This window comes from Scatophagus argus, chromosome 14 (genome assembly GCF_020382885.2).
Source record: "Scatophagus argus isolate fScaArg1 chromosome 14, fScaArg1.pri, whole genome shotgun sequence".
In the NCBI taxonomy this organism is placed as follows: Eukaryota; Metazoa; Chordata; class Actinopteri; family Scatophagidae; genus Scatophagus; species Scatophagus argus.
This window is the reverse complement of record NC_058506.1, coordinates 1,870,264-1,881,866: the sequence shown is the minus strand read 5'-3', so window position 1 is coordinate 1,881,866 and position 11,603 is coordinate 1,870,264. Positions and strand designations below refer to the sequence as shown.

The window sequence follows — 11,603 nt, the reverse complement described above, 5'->3', positions numbered from 1 at the left end:
TTATTTATTTACGTTTGTTAAGAGAGGAAAAGATATCATCGGCTCTGTCGCTCTTTTCCCTTTGGGTCTGCTCAGTGTCAACTGAGCTTGCATTAATTTAAAAATAACCACATGTGAAAACACTCTCAGTCAGGGCTGTGGGTTCATAAGAAGTGCATCGTTTCCCCACCACTAAACAGACACACACACTAATTTGATTTAATTCTCTGCTCCTTTTTGATGTGTTAATGGATTCCTATAAGTCTTTTAACGCTGCACACAATCCAATGATATGGAGTGCAGTTATTGTAGAAAACAACAGTCAAACACTGATACACTTTGCAAGAGAGACATGATGTCGAAAAATTGCCTTCCGCATTACAAAACCAGTAGTCTAACATCAAATGTTGCTTTGTCGTTGTTGTTACTCAGCTCTTTCCCATTCCTGGGGGGAACCTGAGTGTGGGCTGGCAGTTGTTGTAACTGTTTGCCAACACAAAAAACATGAACAATATAAATTACTGGCTGCAATTCTCTCTGCCGTGTTGTGAGAGGTTTCTGATTGTTGCATAAAACCCTCATGCTCACAACTACTTAAGGTAACGAAGGTCTGTCTTTTGCTTTCTGCCTCCCAAAACGGCAGTGGTACTGTCCAAAGTGACTGTTTTTCTTCATAATAAAACACACAGAAATGATTTTATTGTGTCATTTCTGATAATTCAAGCTATGTATGAAGTGGGAAGGACAGCTGGAGCCTTTTTGCTCAGAGCTCTGATCAGTTTTGGTTATTGCAGTTGGCTCGCACACTTTACAGTAAGACTACAATTTTTGTTTTTTCCAATGAGAACTGGAAATGTGATGTTCACATGAACATTTCACAATCATAACCCACGTGCTGTACATTTTGGTTTAAAGGTATTTGTGAATTTAGATTTTTTTTTTTTTTCCCCAAATGAGTCCCATTGTGAACTCGTGTTAAAACACAGCAATTTTCCCCCTCTTGTTTGTGAAAAGACAACACTGTGTCTTTCTGTTTTGTTTGGTGTTGGGAGTAGAAAACAGAAATCCTGTGATGTACGATGCTGTATAAACTGCTAAAGTCTTTGGGTAATCAGTGTCTAAACACATGCAAAAATACATGTTTTTTTTCTCTTTTAATGTTTTTACTAAGTGGTCGCCAATCATCCGGTGCTGGTTTGAAACATGAACACGGACATTTTCTCAGATAACTGTGCTGTGGTGAAATGGCATGGTCATGTTCAAACAAGTAGCAACAGCATTAATGAATTTTCATTAGGTCAAATGTTCACCCCACACAAGTGGAGTAAACATTTCCTCCATTTTAAACTACTTAATTATAACATAATCATTCTGGACACCTTTTTTGTGTACAGCTGCACTAGTCAAGAAAAAAAAAAAAAACAAATACATAAAAGCTGGATATTTGTTCTAAATAATTACAACTTCATATTTTACCATCTGAAAAATATTTAAAACTAAACATAATTAAAAAAATAATAAAAGATTAGCAAAACACAATACTTGAAGTTCAGAAACAATTCTGCTTTCAACAACCAGACTGAATGATAATTATTATACATTAAAATATGATAATACCAGGCTTTCAGCCTCAGGGTAACCTAAATTCCCTCTGCCTCACTGTCTCAGTTTGACTTTGAGGTATTTGACATTCACCTCTCACATGCTTGTAAATTTGCCTTTTCCTGGAGTTCAGAAGAATATGAAGTGCAGTTAAAAATTAAGACAAATCAATTTAAATGAGATGTCACATCTAAGAAATATTTTCTTTCTGAGACATATACATAAAAAGAGACAATCCAGAATAATATAATTTAGAGAGAGAAAAATATCCAACATAATTCAATTAAAATGTGAAACATTTGTTACATCCTTTAAGTCTAAAAACAGTAACATTTGTTACATATTTATTTAGTGTGTCAACATCATTATGTAGCAGGATATTTCATGCACTCACTGTGCATCAGTTTATGGTTCCAGTTGAAAAAAAAAAAAAATCATACACACAAACACACAGACGCTCTCTCTCTCTCTCTCTCTCTCTCTCTCTCACACACACACACACACATACACAGACACACACACACACACACACAAAATACTTGGGTTCAGATCCATTCCTCTTCAAAATCTGAGCAGGAAGGGCAGAAACACTATGAAGAAGAGATAGCTGTGTGAGTGAACTCCTACTGCGCCGCCGCCGCTGCCATCCTGAACTGCTCTCGGTCCTGACAGGGGGATAGAGAGGAGGAAACGCTTTGCAGTACTGTACACATACATGTGAGGAGTTACTACAAAATGAGTCAGGAATGATCTAATAAATAATGAAATGTTAATAAGTAGTTCTTGAATAATTCAAGATTCAATGACTATATAGTTGATAATCATGAGTTACTGAAATCCTTGTAAGTTCACCTCCATTATTGCTGAAAAGTAATGATACATTAATCATAAGGTGATGAGAGACCACTTAGTATGGTGTATCACTTCAGGGTGCACAATAAGAGTAACTAATTTAGTAGTAATGAATGAGTTGTTACTAGTCTGCGCTGTTCAGTGGCTGATTCACAGAAAAAAAAGTAGTGTTATTTTACAGATTTTACTCATGAACTAATCATTACCTAGCAATTCATTAACATAGAGTCTCCCAGTCTGTTCTCAAGTAACTCACTATTCTCTGTGAGTTCACAACATGAATCAAGAAGTGTTTAAAGTTGCACATTCTGCAAGCCTTATCTTCTCAGGAAAGTTGTTCCAAACTCAAGAAGCCCTGATGGCTTTGACTTTGTAACAGAACAGAAGGGCCCCACCTGAAGATCTAAGGTTGCAGAATGGCTCATATCTATGGCTTGTAGCTTAGGGCCTCTTTTAAAAGTAAAAATATTTCAGTAACATTTTAAAATCAATTCTAAATTAAACAGGGAGCCAGTGGAGTTGACTACGTATAGATGTATAGTTCTTGAATGGTAATGTTAGATTGAGGCAGAAAACCGGAGCTATAGGAAGTATAAATAAGCAGCACATTAAATGACAATGAATACATGCAGTAAAAGCTTCCATTAGTGAGGCAGGAAGTGAACTACATCTGTTGTTGCAAATAGCACCCATTTTCAAGTGCGATGATCAAAGCGACATGGTAATCAGCATCAAATGCTACATTAGGGTTTAAAAGGGTTAAAATTGAAAGCTCTTCAGAATCTGTTGCTTAAGAAGGTCATTCTATCTTTAATAAGGATATTCTTACTACTGACAGCTGCTTTAAAATCCCATAAGATTTTGTTAAAATGATACTTTGGCTGATAATTATTGATTAATTATTGAGCAGTTTATCTGCTGGTTTAGCTTGTTAATTTTCCCTCAAAGATAAAAAAAAAAAGTTTAATTTGAATCGATAATATTAAGTAAATAATATGATCAATATGTGTTGATTATATTTAATATTTATATTTATTAAGCTAAATCTGTAAAGTAACTCAAACAAACCTCATGTGGTTAAAAGTATTGAGTATTGAGTGAATGTACTAAAAGTGTGATAGCACACATGATTTTAATTGAATTTTCTGATTCTGATTCTGATTTTCAGCACACTGCTAAACCTACTGAAGATGGCTCTTATTAATCAGGCTACAACTGCTTCAGCTTATTTTTCTAGACTGCATAAAAATGCAAACCAGAGTCTCAGTAACCCACAATAAAAAAAAAAAAATCAGTTTTATTCTATAGTTAACACACTTGTAATATTCTAGTATTACTAAGCATTAGAATGTTTGCACAGTTTTTGAGCACTGCATGAAATAAGAATGAAATAAAATAAATTTCATGATGCAATAAAATAAACCCGTAATATTTCCATCATGCTCTTTTCAGGGATAAGGCAAGTTCCATCTAAATGAATGCGTTATAGGATTGAGGATTGAGGACAACTTTGAAGCTTGTAACACAATGACTACTCATTTCCCCAGGATTTCCATGAGTTCACCACAGTTTCCTTTGGGGCAGCTATCCAATTACTCTGCCACAGTGGATTAGCCCTAATCCTGCATATGGCTAATTAGAATAATGATGTTCACTTGTAGCCAAAATCAAAGCCGTTAATACAATTTTGTTAATGGAGTGGGTTTACTTTCAAAATATTGCAAACTACCAGTCACAAGGACACATTGAAATGACAAGATGGTGAGGTATTTATCTTTGACCCATCTCCACAGCTCCATGTCTTCGTTTATCATGATTAGCACTATTTGCAGATACAAGAAACATTATAGTCTTGAGTCTTAGTCTTGCTCTGCAGTTATCTGGGTTTGCTTTCACTATTGTCAAACGTACAGCTGAAATACAAGATCTATAGGTACAAAGAATCACACGAGCACAAATGATAATAATGAAAGATCAAGAATACTTACAATGGAAAAAGAGCATGCAAGAAAATCAATAGGACGCCATGTCAGACAGGGAGGCAGTTAGGTGTGCGAAGGAGAAACATGAAACATGGTTAAAGAAACAGGCTGCAGTGACCATTTTCACAAAGATGCAGATGACGTTGACATCATGTGGCAATATGCTTTGCTATTCCTCTTTTTCAAAGATTCTGCTTGCCACACATTAGTTTGAACATGTCAGTTCACTAAGAGAACAATTTCGACCAAAGAACCAGAAATTCTTTGTGTCTTCTTGTCAGACACTGTGACACTGTAGCCTAACTTCCAGTTTGTGAAAATGGCAATGTTTGTCATGTGCCAGCATGCAGTTAATACTTTTGATCCATGGCAGTTGATGTACATGCTGGCGCAGCATACTAACCTTGCAATAGCGTTGAGCTAGTGGGTTCAATTACCACTGCACCAGGGGAACAAATGAAACAGAGCAACACATCGGAAACAGAACAGTAAAACATTATCGACAACACTTGTGAAAAGCATGAAACATAGGCTGCTGAACGGACATTTACATTGTGGCAGCACAGTTACATACTTGAATGTTCAAAGTGATAATAATGCCTATTTATCAAAGCACAGGTGGTCAGTTTTAAAGCTGAAACACTTCAGTATTTTAACTCTGACAACCATTCAGTGCTAATAAAGTGAGAATCCTAAAGATCAGCAGACAGTTTATTCATTTGATAATAGAACATCAAACATCATGTATTATGATTCACTGCCAAATGAAATATTTTATTTTCTGTCCTCTGGGCTCAGATTTGATGGATGTCACCACAGTGTCAGATATGAGACATAGTGGATAACTTTTCTTCTTTTTTAGCACATACCCTCTCTGACTCACTTCTATCTCTGAATGTTGTCTCTCGCCTCTTTTTTTCTCACTTTCAGAATCACGAGAGATGCATGTAATAGGTTTGTGAGTTTCCTGGTACTAGTGCTGTAGTGGATTAAAAATACTGTGCCAGTTAAAATAGAAACACTCCCTCAAAAAGAATAATTCTCAGTAATTCATCATTGTAGTTCTACATCAGAACAGATCGGTTCCTGGATCTGGAACCCAGACAGAAAACCAGTCATTTTGATAACAGTGGGGATGACGTCCCTCCACCCTGCTTCCAATTGCCCACTGCAGAAGATTCTTGAATTTATTGAACTGTTTGATAATGTGTGTTCATTTCTTTGTTTTGAACAAAGCTACCTGGATCCGTGCAGTGAGGTAGTGTAGTGGATGTAGCTGGATTTGCAGTTGAAATTGATGCCCACTGACCCAAAAAAGCCCCTTTATGACATGACAGGATGTACACAGAATGCTTGCTTGCTACTGACTGCCTGGTGCATAAGAAAAAGAGAGTGTTTCCTGTTTTCTGACTGAAAATGATTTGAATCATCAAAGTTGACTTGTGATTAATACCTCTAGTGAAACATGTTAAAACTGACATGTTAAATCACATTTATATAAAGAAGTTGCATGTATGAAAGGTCTGAATGTTTTGTTTTCCCTCATACATCATCATTCAAAATAAGTGACTTTTTCCTGAGGATCACAAATCACTTTTTATATTAGCAGAAACTGGTCCATCAGGTCCAATGTAACTAAAAACATAATACAGTTTGAACCCAACAAACTGGAGGCACAAATCTATATAGGTGTAATTATAAAATCACATAAAGGCAGACTGGGTTCTCTTAGTATGTTTACTTTACACAAACTGTGTAATTCCCTGCATATATGCATGACTTGCTGTGCAATGCAGGGTTTTGAGTCGGAATTGGGGATATCTGACTGTTCCATTTGTTAATGTGAAAGTTTTCAGGAAATTGGTAAAGGCTGAATCACGCTGATTAGTTTTATTTTTTTGCAATATAGTATTAAAAATGTAACAGAATCCTGTACTCACCATACAGAAGGAAGCTTGTGTTTGAGCTTCCAAGTTTGTTGATGGCAACACAAGTGTAGTTCCCATAATCTCCGTCAGACACATTAAAAAATGTCAGCTTCGACAGTGATCCAGTATTCACAATCTCCATGCCATCAAAGCCATTGAAGATCCTAAATGGAAGAGAAAAAAAAGTACGTGTGTCACGCCTTGTGTTCTGTGTTTTGATTTTTGATCCATGTGTCATGTTTCATGTGTGTCTTGTCATGTGTTTCCATGTATTATGTTCCAGGTTTTTGTCATGTCTGTTTTATTTTGAAAGCGTCACTTCCCCTGGGTGATAGCTTTGCTTTGGTTTATCCTGATTGTGTTGTTATGTTGTCTATTTAGTCCTCGTCTTCTGCGTCACTCTTTGTCAGGTTTGTTGTTTTGTCTTCACGTCCATGCCAGGAAACTCTTGTCTCATCTCGCCAAGTATTGCCACAGCTTTTGGAGGTCCTTGCCACAGTAAGTGTATGCCTGTTTTTTGAGTTTCTTTGTTAAAAATAAAAGAATATTGTTTTTGTATCTCGGTCTGCCTGCCCTTTTTTGACTCTGCAGCAGGGTTCAGTCCTCTGCGTCAGCGACGCTGTTTCTTCTTGACAACATGAGCAAATAGTGAATGCAACTCAAGTGCAATGATACTTCAATTAATAATTAGGACTAATTTCAGTAGTCTTAATGCATGTCTGATTGGCACTTGATCAGTAACTGTGAATAACTGTGAACATGTACATAAACACACACACAATTTTTTCATTTGCCAATGTAAAATGCAAAACCCATTACCTTCTGTCATCTTTATACCACTCAAAATCTGCCTCAGGCACTGCATCAGCCTCACACTCCAGCACTCCTCTTTGGCCCAGAGTCACTCCAACATCTCTGCCCTCTGACACAGCTGGAGCATCTACAAGCAGGCAGCACACATGAGAACACTGCGATCAGATCTATAAGGCAGCACAAGCCGAGGATATCACAAAGGGGTCACAGCATTTGCTCCTCCTCAGAGGATTTTCATCCATAGCTGCGATCGACACCATGGCTACAAGTCAACAGAAAGCTGAAGATCTTCAGTTTTGTATCGAATAATTTATTGTTAAACATTTTTTTCATACAAGTATACTTAAATGAAAAGAATTACACATTGCAAAAACATTTGAAAGTCCACCACTAATACTACAGCTACAATGAATGATTATTTGAATTATAAATCTAAGTAAAATGGCAGTGAAAAAATCTCAATAACAATTTTCCCAGGACCCCAGCTACTCATTCACTTGTAAACATTCAGTTTACAATGATATAAACTAGAGAAAAGCAAGAGGGTCACATAGGGTGTTTTATAGATTAAAGTAACTAGAGAAACTCTGCACTGTTTATTCAAATATTTTTATTTACTTTTACTTTTATTTACAGCCATGGCAATTGACTCACAGTTGACGGTGATGTCTACAGTCTGGACATCTGTGTCGATATCGTTGACAGCTGTGCATTCATACGTCCCTGCTCTCTGTCTGGAGATAGATGGGATTTCCAGGTACTCATCATCTGATGCCAAGTCTCCTGTGAACGGTCACACACACGAAGAGAAAGCCGAGATGGTCATTCAGAGTTAATGCGACAAGTCAACAGCTGTGCTCTCGAGTGTTTCCGTTACTATGTGGCCTCTGGGAATCATCACACTGGTGCATGTGGAGAAGAAAGGTGTTGACAACTGTAACAATGATAATTCATCTACTTATTTGAAATTGTATTTGTTATGTATATTGAAATGCAGTACAATCCAATAAAAATTATTTTGAGAGTCTGTTTTGGTGCTAAGAAAACAAAGTGAAAAGTTCAGTTGTAACTACCATACGGAAGTCAAAGATGTTCAGCAGTAGTGACAGATTCTGTTGATTCTTGAAGCGACCCTGATCTTGCATAACATCCAAAAAAAATCACACAGCTACACGTGTGTCAAAACTTACACAAGTAAATATCATGACATGTACCCTTTTCTGTGTCTGGTGCTTCTCTATTGTTTTGACACCAGTGAAGACCGCTTCTTGAGCTTACTGACATATTTCTGAAGACGTTGAGACACTTTGTGATTAGTGCTTTGTTCAGCCCCCACTCATCATCATTTATCTGTCAGAACTTTCATATTCTTCTCTTTTGTATGTACCTATTAAGCCTTAAGCACACCAGGCCTGCTACTGAAATATGATAATATGAACAGGGGGAAATGCCAGCCCTGCTGCTTTTTCTTGTATCAATTTGACACGCTTGACAGAAACACTTAACACAGCACTCAACGTAAAGAACAAAAGGCGTAATTGACTTCAAACCTTCTCTCAAGATGTTGGTGGATGACAGTAATAAACTGCACATGGATTCACTTTGTTGGGTTTAGACACATTACTGGATTGCACCTGGGAAGGTTGTTGCAGAGAGAAGTCCTCACTGACACATCGCTCACCTGATGAGGAGTATCAGGAGGACTCATAAAGGTGTGCAGGTTCCACTCTGTTCCTTTTCTGCTTGTCTTTCTCTCAAAAGAGTTTACTACATTTTGCCAATAGAAACAGCAGTGTCAGTTAAAGCCCCACTGTGAGCCTCTGAGGTGAATTAATCAAGATAAGGCTGCCAGCTCACACATGTTCTCAAAGTCATCATATCAGGCATCAGTTTTACGGCAAGTAAGATCTGCATTAACAGCATAAGCAGCTGTCCTTGAGACTAACACAAGAAATCATTGTGTCTCCACAGTTCAATGATGATTACGTATCATTCCAAATAGTCACTCCATTTTTGTATTACATTCATCTACAACTAGGAGTGCCTTCTCGGTTGACTGTGGAAGTACATTGTGACTGGTAAGTAGTGATGATCTCACAATGAAAAAGGGGGGACAGTTTAATTGAATTATTTCAATCCTCTGTTCTTTGTCTCTCTGTGCCCGTCTCTCCAGCTCTTGGGGTAGGACATCCTAAGGCTACTTCTTTGGGAATAACAACATTCTCACCATTTGTTGCCTGCACAATATCTCACTGGGGCAACAAGTGTCTTGGTGTAGATTCTAATTGTGCTTTATGACCTTCACATGTATCGTAGTGGGAGACATTGATAACTATGATGGCAGAGGTATGTAATGTTAGTATGCAACTAATGTCTAAAGTTTGTTAAATATACACCTGAACTGGGAGAGTAGACTTCGGAACTGGCGTGGAAATGCACTGAGTAACATCAGTTTCATGTTAATGCTACTTCTCCTTGATTAAGTGTCAGTAAATACTTCATCATAAGACATCAACATCTCCAGAGTCTCATCTGAGTTTGAGGTTTTCCTCCACAGTAGCATTCTTCTTTTTCAGTAACCATGTGATCAAAAGGAACAATAACATTTACAACAGCAGACAGACTACTGATAAGTTTCCACATAGGGCAAAGTGTTTGTACAAATGAGCTGCCTTTCTGATGTAAGGTGTCTTTGTTAAAGAATACTGCTAGCTTGGTGACCAAGTCATTACTGAGATACTGTAGTATGTGTCCTGCACTGCCATCAAAGTGACATGGCAGGACATCAGGGACACCAGGCAGGAGAAGGTGGTCAGGAGAAGAAAGCAAAGCGAGGCAGAAAGTCTCAGGAGAAGCCAGCAGAAGATAACGTACCCTTTCTGTGTCCCTGAAATGCCATCCTCAAACTCAAGGGCAAAGAATAAAATGGGGTAGAAAATGGAAAAAGTGAGATATTTGTGTATAGGGCATGGGGAACATCTTTGGAGGAGGGAAAAAAAAACAGGAGAGCAGATGCTTGAGGGATATAGGCATTTAAGGAAACGGAGCAAGGGGATATGGTGAGGTAGCATTTAAATTGATGAATCCAAGCAAGAGGAGAGGACAAAATAGAAGCAGAATGGCAGACAGAAGCTGTTAAGAGACAGAAAAGCACATAAAACCAAAGAGAGAGAACACTGCATTACCAGTGTTGTCTTAAGGAAAAGGTAGTCAAAATTAAATATGTTGAACAAAAAGTGAAAAAGAGTCATTTAAAAGATATCCAAGAAAACAATGCAGGAACATGACCCACTACTGGTGCACCGCAGTTTGAGTCTTAAACTGTGCTCTCTGTTGATGCTACTGTGCAAGGTAAATATATAGATAGCTAATTTTCCACTGAAAACCAGCCTTTGGCTAATGAAATCTCTTAATGTGCCAGACCTCCTTCGATGCATCATCCTCTTTGAAAGAAATAAACATAAAAGGGGTGAGCAGGAAAAGGAATCATAGAAATACAGTAGCATGGGGTACTATGTATTACCACAATGAAATAAAGCAGCTTGACTTCTATTGAAGAGATTTGCCAGTGACGAGAATCTGTTTTGACAGTATGGTTTAGATTTGACCCGTCAATGCATGGATATTTTTGAACATACAAAGAAAAATGAAAACCATGGCTGCTACTAATCTCTCAGGCCACAAGTCCATTAGCATTTCAGATATTCAATAGGAAAAGCTGCTGTGTGAAGGGTCCCATATGTGATTTTAAGCTATGGAGAAGGTACAGTATGTAAGTGAATGTGAAGGATGAATCACACTTCTGTTTATGCTTCTGTACTCCAAATAATAATGATAAACTACTCTTGAGAGTGGAACAGTTTCCTTTCACTCCAATAAAAGAAACTGCTGACAACATAATCTAATTAGTTGATTCAGCAAGTTTAGTCTCTAAATCATACATGAACCTTCTATTATAAAGACAACTGTTGAAACATTTTATTTATGTTTGTGTTTTTTTGTTTTACGTATCTAAATATTATTGTATATATGTCCATAGACAACAGACAGTCAGTATGTAAAGTTTGTCAAATAAGGCATGAAATGATTTTCTTACTCTTGCTACTGTGTACAAATACATCACTCAAGTGGCAGTGGTTAGCACTGTCGCCTCATAGCAAACGGGCTCCAGGTTCGAATCCCGGTCTGGGTCCTGTGTGGGTTTTCTCTGGGTACTCCGGCTTCCTCCCACAATCCCAAAAACATGTAGGCTAATTGGTTACATTGCCCCTAGGTGTGAGTGTGTTGTTGTTTGTCTTCATGTGTCGGCCCTACAATGGTGACTGGTGACCAGTCCAGGGTGTACCCTGCCTCTTGCCCGTAGATAGCTGGGATAGGCTGCAGCCCCCGCCGCAGATAAGCAGTATAGAAAAAGGATGGATCAGGTTTACTTTCCTTGCATCTGGAT

General features: G+C 37.8%; 1 protein-coding gene across 5 annotated transcripts in view; it reads right to left on the bottom strand.

Annotated features, from left to right (window-relative positions):
• Positions 1-2,054: 2,054 nt before the first annotated feature.
• ntm (neurotrimin) overlaps positions 2,055-11,603 on the bottom strand; it is a 370,092-nt gene continuing 360,543 nt past the window's right edge. For 4 of the 5 annotated variants that reach the window (XM_046411179.1, XM_046411178.1, XM_046411181.1 and 1 more), the window contains 5 exons: positions 7,811-7,939; positions 7,163-7,283; positions 6,356-6,507; positions 4,819-4,854; positions 2,055-2,246 (listed from right to left, as the gene is read on the bottom strand). In XM_046411179.1, the coding sequence (XP_046267135.1) occupies positions 2,143-2,246; positions 4,819-4,854; positions 6,356-6,507; positions 7,163-7,283; positions 7,811-7,939 (542 nt within the window). In that variant the 3' untranslated portion in view covers positions 2,055-2,142. The remainder of the gene's footprint in view (positions 2,247-4,818; positions 4,855-6,355; positions 6,508-7,162; positions 7,284-7,810; positions 7,940-11,603) is intronic. The other variant, XM_046411180.1, reaches the window with a different exon arrangement.